Source organism: Zingiber officinale, chromosome 1A (genome assembly GCF_018446385.1).
Source record: "Zingiber officinale cultivar Zhangliang chromosome 1A, Zo_v1.1, whole genome shotgun sequence".
In the NCBI taxonomy this organism is placed as follows: domain Eukaryota; kingdom Viridiplantae; phylum Streptophyta; class Magnoliopsida; order Zingiberales; family Zingiberaceae; genus Zingiber; species Zingiber officinale.
In genome coordinates this window covers 172,897,126-172,913,909 of record NC_055987.1, presented here as the reverse complement: position 1 = coordinate 172,913,909, position 16,784 = coordinate 172,897,126, and the positions used below count along the sequence as shown (strand labels likewise).

Sequence of the window (16,784 nt, the reverse complement as noted above, 5' to 3'; positions counted from 1 at the left end):
AGTAAACAGAACCTAAAGGGTCTAATGCAGCTACTCGGATCATATAAACATTTACTCAACTCAGCACAGGTCAGCAAATCAATTGACTGGCTAACGCAAAGGAAAAAAAAATGAATTTGTATTTGTTAAGTACCAATAAACTCATACTAACAAAAATTCCCTTGGGAGAATTTATAAAGAATTGAAACGTCACAATATTATACAGCCACAAAAAGTTTCTATGGAATCTTAGCGGTATGCCCATGCAAGTAATAGTGGCAAGTAAAAGAACAATCAAAGCTTATCCGGAATCGAAATAATAGTGGTAAATAAAAAAACACATTTGTCAGAAAAATACATTTAACCTATTTTGCACCCTTAGCTTGTTGAGAAAATGGATCAGATTTTACAGGATCAACAATCCTATGAGAATGATTCTTATGCTGTGGGTTTGTCGAGGAAGACATTTTCAAGAAACGACATTGATTAATTATGACAGAATATTTAATTTCTACTAAAAACAAACTAAAGAACATGACACAGGTTGAGATCAAATCATAATAACAGGAGATGGTAGCTTTTACATGTAATCAACAAATGCTCAGGATGAGCAGCAGGTGCTCTTCTGAGTTACAGGTTGTCCACGGATTTGTACTGTCGGTGGCCTCGCACTGTTGCCGGTTGGTTGACTCGCCATCCTGCATCCAGTATTTGTATCACAATACCAAATAATGTTCAAATAACCAATAACAAAATCAATATGATATGATACCTGTTCTTGATGGCAGCAGTCATAGCCATGAAGGCCTGCTCCACGTGGGTAGCATTTTTCGCACTAGTCTCCATGAAAGGGATACCGATCTCATCAGCAAATGCCTGTATTGGCAGCCAAAAAAAATGATTGTTGTCACAGCAAGATTTACTAAATCAATTAAGGAGTTGGCATGTCCAGTGGGAAAATCTGCGCAACTGTAAAGTGTGTCTGCTTTGGTGGAAAGAGAGAACTGCAGATTATTGGTATCCTGTGACAAATTACCTTGGCTGTCTCGTAAGATACAACTTTATTTGTAGTAAGATCACTCTTGTTGCCCACCAGAAGCTTGTTCACATTATCACTCGCATATCTGTCAATCTCATTTAACCAAGTCTTCACATTATTGAAGCTCTCCTGGTCTGTCACATCATACACCACCTACAAAAGTCAGAGCATCAGCAGCTTCTCTTCAACAAGATTAACAGAGAATACAGCATTTATTTACAGAGTTGATTTATTTACAATCAGTCGACTTACAATGATACCATGGGCACCACGGTAATAGCTGCTTGTAATTGTTCTGAAACGCTCTTGCCCAGCAGTATCCCACTGCAATAAAATGAAACAAATTTCAGAAACATTTGTGTTACACTCTAGATCTGTATTCACATCAAATACTCAAATCCAAGTCCGAGTAGCATGGCAATCAACCATCTGTGATGATATGATATCCACAAGCACTTTACAATAAAGCAAACAACTTCCACAAATAGGGCACCACAAGGGATTTTTGTTTTGTTTTGTTTTGTTTTGTTTTGCAGAGGCTCATTTGACTTCTATTGGCATAAAACAATAGAGAAAAATGAATCACAGCTAGACACAATCACTAATAAAAACTCACAATTTGAAGTTTAATGGTCTTCCCATCCTGCTCGACTGTGCGTATTTTCTGAAAGAATTTTTCATTTACAATCACTTAAAATCTTTCACTGATTTTGGGCATAAAGGAAAACAATCACTTACAAAATCAACTCCGATTGTACTGATGTAACTTTCCAGGTAGGAGTCATCCTACAAAAAAAGAGCAAGAAGGTTAGAAAGTTATACAGAACTTTCTGCAGTAAATATCCATGGCTGCTTATGTTAGTAATTACTAGGGCAAATCTTACACAATCTTTAATTGCAACAGGTCATGTCCCGGCATGTTGAACAAAAATAAATTTACATAATTTAAATAAGAAAATCAGTAGAATTACTTTAAATTAAGGTTAATACTATTTTTTGAATATGATACATTAAAAATATAAAAATAGAATCAATCAATCAAATATATTTAGATTTTCTTAATCATTTTGAATAAGAAAATACAATAACCATTCTTGGACTTTTCCTAATCATTATGTTTTGATTAACTATGCTTACCATTATTAATGTTACAATGTGCATAAACAAGAAATGGATATTTTTTTTATCCTTTATTTGAATTTGTTTAGCCTCCTTTTTACATGTTAAGTATGTTCAATGTGAAGGAAGGAAACCTAGACAAACATAATGTGGCAAAAACCATTGGTATTTTCCCTCTGCTTCCTTTGACTAATGGTACTTTACTTTTTTTCTATATTGCTTTGGTATGATTGCAGTCACTTTCATATGCAATAAAGTCCAAATCCAACTTTCAAAAAATTAAATTTATTTTTTCTTGGAAATCAATTTTTTATTTATGTTTTTCTATAATTTAAACAAATAAAATTTCAAGTTACAGCCACAGTTTCCTTTCCTCCAAGGAGCCATTGGACAAAAATAATTCACAAATATCTTCCTTTCCTATTAGTTATTTTTTCTGTTCTCTTTCTTTTCCTAATTTTTTCCTTCCTTTATATGAAAGATGTTATTGTTTCATCAAATCATTTTGCTAAGCGTCTGTTTCCTTTCCTCCAAGGAAGCCATTGGACAGAAAATAATTTGCAAAATATCTTCCTTTCCTATTAGTTATTTTTTCAATTCTGTTTCTTTTCCTAATTGTTTCCTTCCTTTATAGGAAACATGTTACTGTTCTAAGAGACCAACCATTTTGCTAACCTTCAGTTTCCTTTCCTCCAAGGAAGCCATTGGACGAAAAATAATTCGCAAACATCTTCATTTCCTATTAATTATTTTTTCTAATCTCATTCTTTTCTTAATTGTTCCCTTCCTTTATATGAAACATGTTATTATTCTAAGAGACCAAATCATTTTGCTAACCTAATTAAATTATGGAAGGAAGGGACTAGTTACACAAACAAAAGGATATTCCACATAAAAAAAGTAGACCTTTCTTCTATTACACAATTCAAAAATAAGAATAGATGATGATCAATGGAATCCAGTGTCAACTTTGTGAAATATTCAATTGACATATTCGACAAGGACTTGAAAACACATCATATGTTCAACTTGTACTAGCGAATAACCGACCTACAATGGGTAGCAATATATAGTAATGCTATGAATCACCTACTATGGAATAGTATTAGCAATATCAACACGAGTGTGTTCCCATGTTTCCAAGCATTTTAAGCTCTACAATTTTTTATGATATATAATAAAATAACATAACTCTGCCCGTGACGAATCAGTCATGGCCGGTCCCAAACTCGGATAAAGGAGGGTTGCGTTAGGTTGTCAGCCAGTATTAAAACTATGGCAAATATTCAATGAATGGATCCATTAAACTATTGTGTTAATGCTAGGTTATTTCCCGGAAGGAACACGTTTCGTCCGACTGTAATTTCTCGGCAAGGATTGTTGTATCTCCAAAACTCGAGTGTAGTGCTAAATATACAAGAGTTTACATTGCAAGGTTCGATTATAACATATTGGCAAGAACCGCTACATCTCCATGAGAACTTGGGTTTAAATAGGCAAGAATTCTCACACCATAGGTTGGATAAGAACAAATATAATAGGAAAACTAATAATCTAAGATTTGAAACATGGAATATAGAAACCTTCACTAGTAAATCAATGGACATAGATATGATAATTAGGAAAGAATTAGTATTTTGTGTGTACAAGAGACAAATAGGTAGGCGAGAAGGCAAAACTGATAGAGAACTCCGGTTTTAAGTTATGATAACCCTTAAAATAATAGTAGCGAAAGAAACTATGAATAAAATTAGCATATTATGCACCGCAAGTAAGATTAAATAAAGCTATCAAATCAAGATTTTGGGATGACTTAGATAAAATATTACAAAATATTTCGCCAAATAAAATGATTTTAATATGAGGTTATCTAAATGTGCATGTCGAAGTTAAAAATGAGGAATATGAGAGGATAGTTATGGGTTTAGAACGAGAAATGAGGAAGGGAAAATTATATTAGATTTTGCGATAACAAATGACCTTATATTAACTAATATGTTTTCTTAAAAAAAAAGAGAGAAAAATACTTAGCCACATTCAAAAGTGAGAATAATAAATCGCAAATTAATTTTCTTATGGTTAGGAAGAAAGATAGAAAGATTTATAAAGATTATAAGGTCATCCCTGAATAAAGTTTAACTACCCAGCATAGGTTAGTAGTGTTGGATATAATACAACTCCTAAAATTAAGTGGTGGAAGTTAAAAGATGGGAAGCAAAATATATTTAAGGAGAAGGTAGGAGTACAAGCATTAGGTGAAATATATAGTGATTCTAATACGGCATGGGATAAATAATATCAAAGTTGAAAATAGTAGCTAAAAATGTACTGAGTCAAAAGGACATGAACAAAGGAATCTTGATAGTGGAATGAGAAAGCACAAGAGAAAGTGAAAGAAAAACGAATAGCTTATAAGGAATTACATATTTATAAGAACGAGGAAAACTTAAAAAAATATACAATAACCAAGAAAAAAGCTAAGAGAGCAGTGAATGAAACAAAGAATGAAACTTTTAAACAATTATATCAAAAATTGGATACAAAAGAAGGGGAAAGAGACATTTATAGAATAGCTAAAGTGAGAAAAATGAAGACAAGAGATTTTATCCAAATAAAATGTATTAAAGATGAATGTAATAGGGTACAAGGAAACAATGGAGAAATAAAAAGGCGGTGGAAGAGGTATTTTCATCACTTTTAAATGAAGGTTTAGGTAACCAACTTAACTTAGGTAATTTAAGTAGGTTAAATGAGAAAACAAATTTAAATTTTTATCGTAGAATTCAAATTTCAGACTTACAAAATTATTTAACATGATATTGAAAACGAAAAAAATGTTTGATCAGCGGAGGATAAGTACTCTAGTTCCCTTACATAAAAACAAGGGAGACATATAAAATTGTGTAAACTACAAGGATATTAAACTAATTAATTATACCATGAAACTTTGAGAAAAAGTAATAGAAAAAAATTAAGAAAGGAGACATGGAGACCTAAAATTAATTTGGGTTCATGCCTGGAAGGTCGACAATAGAAGCTATACATCTTAAACAATTAATTAAAACATATCAGGAGCAAAAACAAAATCTACACATGGTATTTATTTACTTAGAAAAAGCTTATAATAGTCCTAGAGAATTTTAGAAAAGAGAGGTGTTAGCGTAACATATATTAAACTAATTAAGGATATGTACGAGGATGTAACGACTAGAGTAAAGACTTCAGATGAAGTAACTAAAGCATTTCCAATAAAAATAGGATTACATCAAGGATCAGCTCTAAGTCCCTATCTTTTTACACTAATTATAGACGAACTCACTGCACACATTCAAGACACAGTACCGCGGTGCATGTTGTTTGCAGATGGTATTATTTTGGAAGATGAAACATGGGAAAGAGTAAATGTAAACTAAATCTTGGCAGAAAATACTAGAAGGAAAAGGTTTTAGACTTAGTAGAAATATATGGAAATTTAAGTTTAGCAATATTAGACATAATGAAATAATTGTTAAGATAGGAGATGATGAGTTGCCCAGAACCGAGAGCTTTAAATATTTAGGATCATTTTTGCAAAATGATGGAGGGATTGAGAGAGACGTATTACATAGAATACAAACAGAGTGGTTGAAATGGAGAAGAGCGTTGAATGTTTTATGTGACCGTAAAATATCTCTAAAATTTAAAGGAAAATTCTACAAAACCGCAATTAGACCTGCTATGTTATATGGAGCTGAATGTTGGGCAATGATTCGAACACATGAGCAGAAGATAAGAGTTGCAGAGATAAGGATATTAAGATGGATGTGTGGACATACGAGGATAGATAGAATAAGAAATGAAAGCATTAGAGAGAAAGTCAGAGTTGTGTTTATTGAGAAAAAACTTTAAGAAACACATTTAAGATAGTACAGATATGTACTTAGATGACCAATAAATGCTCCAGATAAGCAATGTGAAACTATGACAAACAAGCATATCAAACGAGGAAGACCAAAAAAAAATTAGTAACAATAAAACAAGATAAAATGTATTTAAGTATAGATGATGATATAGTAGGCGATAGAGCTCAATGACATAAAAGGATCCATATAGCCAACCCCATCTAGTAGGATAAGACTTGGTTGTTGTTGTATATAATAAAATAACATAATGGATTGCACCCAAATGAGTGATGAAGAATGTAATCTCAATAGCTTCTCCAGTCCCAGTGTAGCTGAAAACTTCAGTGAAATATTATTTCAATTCTCGTGGTAGCAAGAACACCTATTAGAGGAGCTATAAATCCAACTAAGACACCAACTCTTTCAGTATTGATCCTAACAATGTTGTTATCTGTTCCTCCTAGTAGGCAGTGGCTATGGCCATATGGTCTAAATTATCTCTGGAGTAGTAAGAACAACAGAGAGGTAGAACAAAGAGGAAATTCAAGGTGGAGGCAGGAGCTAGTGGCTGAGCACAATCCTAAGCAGATTTATCCTATTAACTTGTTGAGATCAAGAGGCCAAAAATTCACAAGAGTTAATACTTTTAAAGTAAAACGGCAAATAATAGGTGTAAAATCAATTGAATAGTTGCAGCGCCCATTCTCCACAGATGAGCACTTGACACCTAAAATTGCTAAAGCTTTTAGAAAAAGAGGAGGATAACTGAAACACTCATGGAGGAGAAAAGGAAGGAGTGCAGAAGTTGAAATCATGAATGTTAGATACCTAGTTTTTATTGTACTTAAATTTTCATATTTCATTTTTTTTTTTTTTTGGTTTAAGAATCCTGTTGGCTCCCCAACCTGCAGCCACCAGTCAATAACCTCACTTTCGATTGAGACTTATGATTTAAAGGAAATTGATCATTTTTAACTTAAATGTATAAGTCAGTTGATAATAATAAATAGAATTGAACTCCTGATGTTCCTGAGGTTAAAAGATAGATTTTTAAATCAGAATAAAATTATGATGATGTCAATCCATGAGGTGGAGTTATGCTAAAAGAAGACTTTATAATTTTCCTTTTTAAAATCCAGTAATATATATGTTAAGAAATTAATGTTGTGTAAAAGAAATGATGGTTATTTATATCATTAGCCAGGATGAGGGTGGAATCCAACTACATAAATAATTATCCAAGCTTTTATTAAGTTCCTTTGAAAACTTGTCATTAACAAGATTGCGATTGGGGCTAAAATCAGTATTTTTGCTTGTGGAAAGTTAGGCCAACCCTTCCTAGTGCCATTAACTTCTTGTAACTATAGTTTGAAATACAAGTTGTTAATCATGTCATAAAGTGACTCATTATCTTTCCTTCTCACCTTGTATCAGCAGTGTTGTGCTATGATCCTAATGTCATATCTTGGATTTTTTGAAATATTAATTATTCATCTAATTAATATATCTACTATCTTCATTGCATTGCTAATGAGCATTCCTATATTCTATGTTTCAAATGTAAGATAGTCGGTATTCCTATAATTCTATTTTTATCTAGCCTATAGTGATAGTTAATACTATGCCCAAGTTCTTATGGAGATGTAGCATTCCTTACTAATACATTGCAATCGAACCTGCAACACCTTCCGTCCAAGGAATAATCTAACATTAGCACAATAGTTTGATCAATTCATGCTACCAATAGGCCTGGGGTTAATTCCTAGTGGGTGCGGAATACCCCCGTTGATTGCCTCAACCCCTCCTTGCATGCACTGTTGTTGCTGGGCCAGGTCCCCTGTAATTTACCTCCCTTCCATACAATGGAGGGTCACCCTGGAGAGACTGCCAAGGTGACGGTTTCATTTTTTGCTGTCAATAGTTTGATAAATTCAAATATAACATTTGCCTTGTATGTTGGTGGGCAAATTACGCAACCCTCCTTTCCATGTTTGAGACTAGCCATGGCAAAGTTTATCCGACATGGGTGGAGTTTGTAAAGTCATACTATAAAATTTTAAAAAGCAAGCATCTATTTGTAAGAAGATCTCCCTTGAAAAATTTAACCAAGTTAAAAAGGAAGCAATTTATCTTATTTGCATACCAAGTTTGGATTTGATTCAAAGAAAGGAACTTGATTCAAAACATGGCCATTGTGAGGAAGAGCAAGTTGATGATAAAGTAGTAGTCGATGCTACATTAGTAAGCTCCATCACAACAAGGGAAAGTTTCTAAATTAGAATCCACCAAGAAGAGAAAAATAGGTAACTATGAAAATTTCCTTCAAGAGTGAGGAGTCCACCTTCCAAAGAAAATTATCTTCCAAGCAAGCAAAAGTAAATTTTTTCAGTAAAACTATCATGATTCAAAGACTTATAATGAGACTTATAAACTTAGATTAAAACAAGTTATGCAACCCAAATATTCATGTCACTATAACAAAAGTTCATATGTGCCAAAAGAAACATGTTTGTATCTTTACATGTAACATATTTCCCATAGTAACTCTTTCCAATGTCTAATTATCATGACATAGGCTGGGTTGCTTTAGTGGTCATGTCAAACTCTTACATAAGATAGAATGAATAATCATGTCTCTTTCTAATATTTAACTATCATGAAATAGTTTGAACATGCTATTTCAGGGATCACTCCAATTGTCATGTCAAACTCTACGATAAAATAGAACAAATATTTGGAAATTCAAAGGGATGGTAAAGTGTACCATAGCATGACTTCTACACCTAAAGTACAAACATGTAATTTTCACATTGCTAGTTAGGCACTTCGAAAAAAGATATTATTAAAAAAAAATTGAAAAGTTTATTGTCTTTAATTATATTCTATATGTTAAAAGTCATACCTTTGAGTTGAAGACATGGGTTTCTTCCATGTGCCACATGGCAAGAAAAACGAAAAATATATAATTATTCATAACTCCATCTTTCATGTGCTCCTCTCCACAAGTGTCATTTTATGTAATTTATTAACTTCACAAAGCCTCTCATTAATATTGTGTATCGTGTTGAGGTCACAACTCAACTAGCATCATCACTAGTGGATTTCCCTTTAGTCTCCATGGAACCATTACCTACACAATCAAGCCACCACCCCTTCCCTCCCCCCTCTTATGATATAAACACTACCATTATTTGATCACTTGAGAAGGTTAACATGATGGCATGTAGAGGTAAGCAGTGATGACACTAGAGGGATTAGCAAAGACAAACGATTCAAGGATGAGGTTATCCATGGCCAATACTATTTGGAGGAGAGAAAAAAGGATCTCTAACACAGCTACGACTTCTCTCAACGAGGAGATGCAATTGTTGTTGCTTTGGTAAGAGTAAAGGTAGCACTACTTTCATTGTTTCGATAATGCGAGGCAATACGAAATATGGTGTTTTAACTGAAACTAAGTTGAGGCTAGGTGGAATTGCCTTCTATGGTGTATGCAACAACAAGGCATTTTAATGGAGAGAAGACAATGGAAAATTAATTGATAGACTCAAATAGTTGGAAGTAGGAAGGCAAAACCTCAATGTGTCAATGTAGATTGGGAAGAAAGCAACTTAGAGGATGTGAGTGTAAGGAGGGGTCCACTGACCACAATTAAAGTTATTTGAATGGGAAAAACTATTAATTATATTGGCCTAAAATTAAGTGGATATTTTAAATAGCATTGCATTGCATAAAATACTATTAATTAAAAAGCAAAGTTAACTCACACCATCACTAAAATCTTAAAAAAAATATTCATGCAACGTTAACATTTGACAATTTAACTCATTAATTTTAACAATAAAGTTGGTGGTTGGTGGGTTGTTGACCTACGGAAGCATGGGAGAGAGAAGGCTAAGGAAGATTCTTTTTTGAGTGAGTGAGAGAGAGAGAAGATAGGTTTAAGAATTCAATCGAGCCTCTTCCTAGACTAACTAGACGACTAGCACTGAAGTTTAAAAAAAAAAAGAGCAGCTCAGATATGGAAGCTCCCGCTAATGTGGGATCCCATAGAAGTGTCGAATTACATTGGATCTAATGTACACAACCTTGCCCAACATCATGAGATTTTAAACCATGCTAAAAATAACAATCAAATTTATGCCACTAGGTGGAGTCGGCTATATGGATCCTTTTAGGCCATTGAACTCTATCCTCTACTATATCATCATCTATACCTAAATAAATTTTATCTTATTTTATTGTTGCTAACCAAGTATTTTTTTTGTCTTCCTCTTGTTCGTTTGATGTGCATATTTGTCGTAGTTTCACATCGCACATTTATTGGTCGTCTAAGTACATGTTCGTATTATCTTAAACGTGTCTATTGGAGTTTTCCCTCAATAGATGTAACTCCGACTCTCTTTAATGCTCTCATTTCTTATTATGTCCATCCTCGTATATCCACACATTCACCTTAACATCCTCATCTCTGCAACTCTCATCTTCTACTCATGTGCTCAAGTCATAACCCGACATTCAGCATCATATAACATAGCGGTCTAACCGTTATTTTGTAGAACTTTTCTTTAAGTTTAGTAGCACTTTACGATCACATAAAACAGACGAGGGTCTCCTCCATTTCAACCATCCTACTTGTATTCTATGTAAGCATCTCTCTCAATCCCTTCATCATTGTGTTTTCCTTTCTCCAATAATTATTATTTTCAAACATTACTAAATGAAAATGAAGGTTTCCTCCAGAGAAGATTATAGAAAATTAGACATAAAATTAGAAAGATTCTATAGCAAACTAAACCATTAAAACTAAAATGGGATATCATTTGTGAAACAACATTTATATACAAAACCAGCAAATCCCATTTCTCCAGGATTATAAAAGAGAAAATGTATTAGTTGTCATAACAAGATTGAGAGTGGCATTTAAACTGGATAACCTTAAATTTGACATTTACCTATAGGAGGATCATTCTCAATGCATAGAAGCCAAAAAGAAAAGTCACAAGAAGAACATGAAACCTAACAATTAATTCAAGATCTGCTAATGCATCTGAAATACAGGCTATGGTAATAAACAACAAATTCAAGTTGCATCTTACCGCAAATCTTAGGAGTAAACAAGACTTTCCAACACCTGAATCTCCAATAAGCAAAAGTTTGAATAAATAGTCACTACAAAATGAAACATGTCATTTAGTCAGTTTTACATCAAAGGCATGGAATTATTAACTGTAAAATGAATTTGTAACTTGCATAACTTGATGCTGTTTCAACCCACTGATTTTTTATGAAATTCTAGTGTTTTTGCTTAGAGTTAGTCCAACCCTCAACATTCAGAAAATTAAGATCGGACCAAAGTTTCCTTCTCAGCCTAAAATCCAACCCTAGTACCCACCCGAACCTAAATAGACATGGATAGCTTTTGACTTGATCTGACTAACTTCCATACACATAAAGAACCACTTTAGTGAAAAGCAACCTAATTAGACCAATTTAAAACATTCATGAGAAAGCAATCAACTTTGTCAAGTAACTTATGTTTTAATTTATAATGTATGCCCGTTCACAAGTTTGAACTTGGAATCCCATAGAAAAAATGAGCCCAATTTTCGACTCAGATTTGGGAAAAATTGCAACCAATTTTATTACCAGTTCTAACCTGTATATTAAAAAAAAAACTTTTTCATTTAGTCAATTATTTTATGTGCCCGTGATGTAAGCATCAGTACATAGTGATTTTAGTAGTTGTCCTTCAATAGTTTAAGTAGAAGTGTTGACCATGTTTATGAACATTTCATGCCAAAACTCAATTTTCTTAATTATCAGAGCTCACCATAAAGATGAACTGTAGAAACCATATATAATCACTAATCAGTTTCAGATCAAAGCAACTAAACAAAGAGGTTGGTGAATAAACTAACATTTAGAATCTATAGACGAAAAGAAAAAGGAGAAAGAACTTAGGCGCCCTTGAATAGGGTAGCTCGTTGCATGGGGTATTAGGGAAGGGCCTATTGTATACAGTCTTATTCTGCATTGTAAGAGACTGTTTTTGCGACTCATATCCGTGACCACCACATCACACGGCAGCAACTTAGTCGGTCTTGGATAAATAATATAAATTTGAAATTTCCACATTAAAAGCACAATGGAAAAAATGGATATAAAAAAAAAGATTTTGCGTAGTTCAGATGTTTTCTTAAATCTTGCAACTACTAACATAAAACGAAATCCATATGTAGCAGCTTCCAGGTTTCTGCCAAGGAAGCTTAATAAGGAACAAACCCATAATTCAAGGCATCTATTTAAGTGGCTATATAATCTATCATGTTAAATGTTACTATAGAAAAATCAATATTTTATATAGTTCAGGACTACAAACAGGATTATAGTTATACACCTTATTCCATATTATCATGTTCAGAAAACAACTTAACAAATAGAATGAGGAATCAGCTCAAGTTCAGAAGCCATGTTATCAAAAAATAAGATGACAAATATTCTATTTACACTTGCATCTTATTATGAGAACCTGGACTGGGAAAAAGTATTGCCAATGATCCCAATTATGACAAGGGCCAAAGGACAACTTAATTGATCTTTTTAAGGAAAGGATTGGGCTGAAAAATAAACACATTGTACATGAATATATCCACAGCTATCAATGTCAAACAACCAGTAAGTTTCCTTACTGTTTTAATAATTTCCCTTAACTAGCTTCACACACTGGCAAACAAAGACAAGTTCAGCACAGGTGTTTAATATACACAGCCTAGAAAACCACAGATAAAGGTCCAATGTCTCACGTGGGACTTTATAATTGCCAACCACTTCTCCACTAACAGCCTATAATATTTCAGGATAAAGACTAGCTTGGAGTGGATATCTTTATTTTCCATGGTCCAGTACAAATATTAGATAAAGAAACATGCATGTTACACAGTGAAACTCCACAGATTGCACTTGGGATTTTTCATATGCGAGGAAACTCAGTTCAGGATTGAAACATGCCAATGCCAATCTAGCATAAGCTGGATAATAAAAATATCAGATACAATAGCTTAATAAACAATACACTCAATCACCCCAAGAGTGAACAATTCAAAGCTACAATTTAACCATCGATCCAAAAAGATCATCAAACTCAAAAAAAAAAAAATGCAAATGAAGTGCAAATCATGACTGCATAATCACTCATGCTTTATATTTATAGTTCAGAGTAAAGAATTCAATAACAAACAAATGTAACGATTAAGGTAGCAAAGATGAAAATCTTGAACTGATATAAGAGCAATTTTCATAGAAAATTAAAAGATCATTGCTCTCCATAAATTACAATATTTGATAGAAGACAAAATGACGTAAAGCAATTGTATAGATGGAATTATATTTACATGTCGAAAAGAATGTCAAAATCTGTACCAGGATCTAATGGTTGAAATATCTGAGTATGGTCATATCAGATCCATATGATCAACAAACTACGAACCAATATGAGAAACTTGAAATGGAAAAAGAAAATAAATTATCTCATGATTGATATAAGAAAAGACATTCCAATAAGAATGCTTCCTATTGTCATATTCATCATAAAGTAAAGCCCTATTTGTCCTAACTATTTTTGGTCATCTTATCCCTCCATTGAACTATGTAAGATCACATCATTAGTACTATCAGATAGTTTAAATCACTTTAATTACATTAATTAAGATTTTCTTAGATCTCTTGTATCCCACTTTCGTTCAACTATAATCATGTCTTTAATTACACAGAATACAGATACTATATAATAGAATAACAAAATTATATTGATAGCACGTAGTATAAAGGGCAGTCTAGTACATTAAACTTCTGCCAATGCAGGGTTTGGATGAATGGTCTATTGTATGCAGCGTTACCCTCTACTTTGCAAGAGGCAGTTTCTAAGACTCGAACCCGTGACTTCAAAGCTCCCCTTCTGATAACACATAGTATAATGACAATAATATCAAAATATTATTAAATTAATAATATTACATTAATTTTTTATGAAAATTACATCATAGAATTATACGAAAAAACAAAGTTAATTAGTAGGCTTTTTCTTTGTGAGATCATGAAACAATTTGAAACACTAGTAGTGAGAGAATAAATAATTAGTTGGTCCTAACTATTTTTGGTCATCTTATCCCTCCATTGAACTATGTAAACTATTTAGATAGTTTAAATCACTTTAATTATGTTAATTACGCTTTTCTTAGATCTATTGTATCTCACTTTCGTTCAACTTTAATCATGTCATTAATAACACAGAGTGCAAATATTATCAAATTAATAATATTACATTAATTTTTTATGAAATTACATCATAGAATTATACCATAAACAAAGTTAATTAATAGACTTTTTCTTTGTGAGGTCATGAAACAATTTGAAACTCTAGTAGTTATTTGAGAGAATAAATAATCTTAGTGGTCAAAGAGAAAAAATCCTATAAAGGAATTAGACCTCATATTTCAATTAGATTTGAATTACAATTATGAAAATTAAGCCACATAAAAGCTAGACTCCTTCACAAAAATGCAAGTAGTACAACACGCATGTGGATCACATGGAGGAGGCAAAGGGCATGTTAAGGTCAGAAAAGCAGGCAAACACACAAGTGAAGGAGAGTCATCGTGGTACGCAAAGGAAAAGTCCGATATAGAGAAGCTCCTTCATTGCCGAACACTTTAAAAGTATCACAAAGCACATCCACCACTATCTCTGCTTCCTCCTCCTAGTGGGTTGCTGTTGATTGAAGAGGACAAGGAGGCAAAGGGGGTGTCGTGATCGGTAAAGGAGGGTGCTGTGATTGGTAACCTTTCGACTTCCTCCAAGATGTATTATACCCATGTTTCTTTCATGTGACCAAGGGGTGGCCACAAAATCACAAGCACACTCTGCCCTCAAACTCCAACAAAGCAATTGAACAACTCAATTGATATTATCAATCTGTCATATTGTTGGTTCACTATACCCATTCTTAGAGTATGTATATAATCAGTTCAAATGATAAAAAAAATAAATAATTTAAAAAATTATCTAATGTTTTAAGAATTAATTAGATTTCCCAAAGGCAATGAGAGCATAAAATGATGACCAATGTTTCATCTCATATGGATTTGAGTTATGCAACTGGTTTGTTTTCCATGAAACTAGGTAGAATTATTGTGCCATGGTCACTAAATTTTTAATAGAATGACTCAATTGATATTATCAAGGTGTCATGTTGTTGGTTCTCTATACCCACTTTTAGAGTATGTATATAACAAGTTCAAATAATAAAAAAAAAGTTTAAAAAATTATCTAATGTTTTAAGAATTAATTAGATTTCCCAAAGGCAATGAGTGAATAAATTGATGACAAATGTTTCGCCTCATATGGATTTGAGTTGTGGAATTGGTTTGTTTTCCATGAAACTAGGTACAATTATTGTGTCATGGTCACTTAATTTTTAATAGATTTAGTTAGAGATAAGCAATAATTCTACCCTGGTTTTGGATATTGGACCCTTAAAAAGGTTAAAAAAAAAATTGAGAAGAAACAGAAAAACCCTGGTTTTGGATATTGGACAAAGAGGTGCTCTCCATGACAAAAAGAGCAGTTGAAATCACTATTACCAATCTCAGCAACAGAAGATAAAAGAAATGGAATCCCTTAGGCAAAGAAGGTAGAATCGTAGCTCCTCATCCTCCATTGTAGCTCCTCAACCAAATCAATACTTGTCCTTCTTTTCCCAAAAGAAATTTACATTGAGGAATCAAACTGAATTTATAAATTCTTCAGGGCATTTTAGTTTCTAGATATAGACGAAGCATTAATTAAGATTAGATTTTTTGGTAATGTTGGTGTTGATGATTAGGAGATGTTGGAACAATCACAACAACGGTTGTGGTAAAGGTGGAGTGGCAGCATGCAATTGTTGCACACGCGTGAAGAATTACACACTGACATACATCACAAAGAAGAGATATATGATACATGCATTAGATATGCACATGCATGAGAACTAATCCTAAAATTGACCAACTCTAATAAAATGATCAACATGGCCTTATGAGAGGGTTGAACGAGCTTAAAAATATAATAAAATTTAAAAAAAAACATTTGAATTGATATAGAACATTTTTCGGACACCTTAACAACTGAAATATCTTACATCCATTTCACTAGGCTATGACGATAAATTTGAATTAAGCAACTAGTATTATGCACAACTTTGAATCGAGCAATAACATTGATCTTAATGTTTTAAGAAATAAATTTAGACTAGTGAATTCAATTTGGTTTACCTTAGAACAAGGTATTAAAAGGTCAATCCTAGCGGTACACCCACTATCTGTTGGATTGAGTGTCAATGTAGTAGAGGGGGCAAATACCAATTTTTGCATTATTTATATCAACACAAAATTAGAACATCAAACCATGTACACGACTTAAGGCAATTCACGATTCCCCAAAACCACTATGCCCTAATGCCTATTATTTGTCAGTGGGAACAACTCTACATTTTCTCCTTCTCGGCAACACTGAAGGTGAGCAAGCAACTGATATGCTCATCAATCATCAGTTGATTAATCCACTTATCTTATTCAAATCTTGTTGTTCAATGTAAGTCATTGTGTCGATTGACTAAAAAAATTCTATTCTCGACCAACGGACCTCAATCATTTGCCAAAAGTTTGAATCATCAATCAAATGGAACTTACTCATTACACAACTCATTTACTCTACAATACCCCAAA

At 33.0% G+C, this 16,784-nt stretch overlaps 1 protein-coding gene across 1 annotated transcript in view; it reads right to left on the bottom strand.

The window, feature by feature from the left end:
• Positions 1-269: 269 nt before the first annotated feature.
• The window catches only part of LOC122038433 (GTP-binding protein YPTM2-like), a 29,957-nt gene continuing 13,442 nt past the window's right edge, over positions 270-16,784 (bottom strand). The window contains exons 2-8 of the mRNA XM_042598183.1: positions 11,118-11,190; positions 1,757-1,804; positions 1,635-1,682; positions 1,271-1,342; positions 1,016-1,171; positions 752-855; positions 270-677 (exon numbers count right to left, since the gene is read on the bottom strand). Of these exons, the coding sequence (XP_042454117.1) occupies positions 581-677; positions 752-855; positions 1,016-1,171; positions 1,271-1,342; positions 1,635-1,682; positions 1,757-1,804; positions 11,118-11,190 (598 nt within the window). The 3' untranslated portion in view covers positions 270-580. The remainder of the gene's footprint in view (positions 678-751; positions 856-1,015; positions 1,172-1,270; positions 1,343-1,634; positions 1,683-1,756; positions 1,805-11,117; positions 11,191-16,784) is intronic.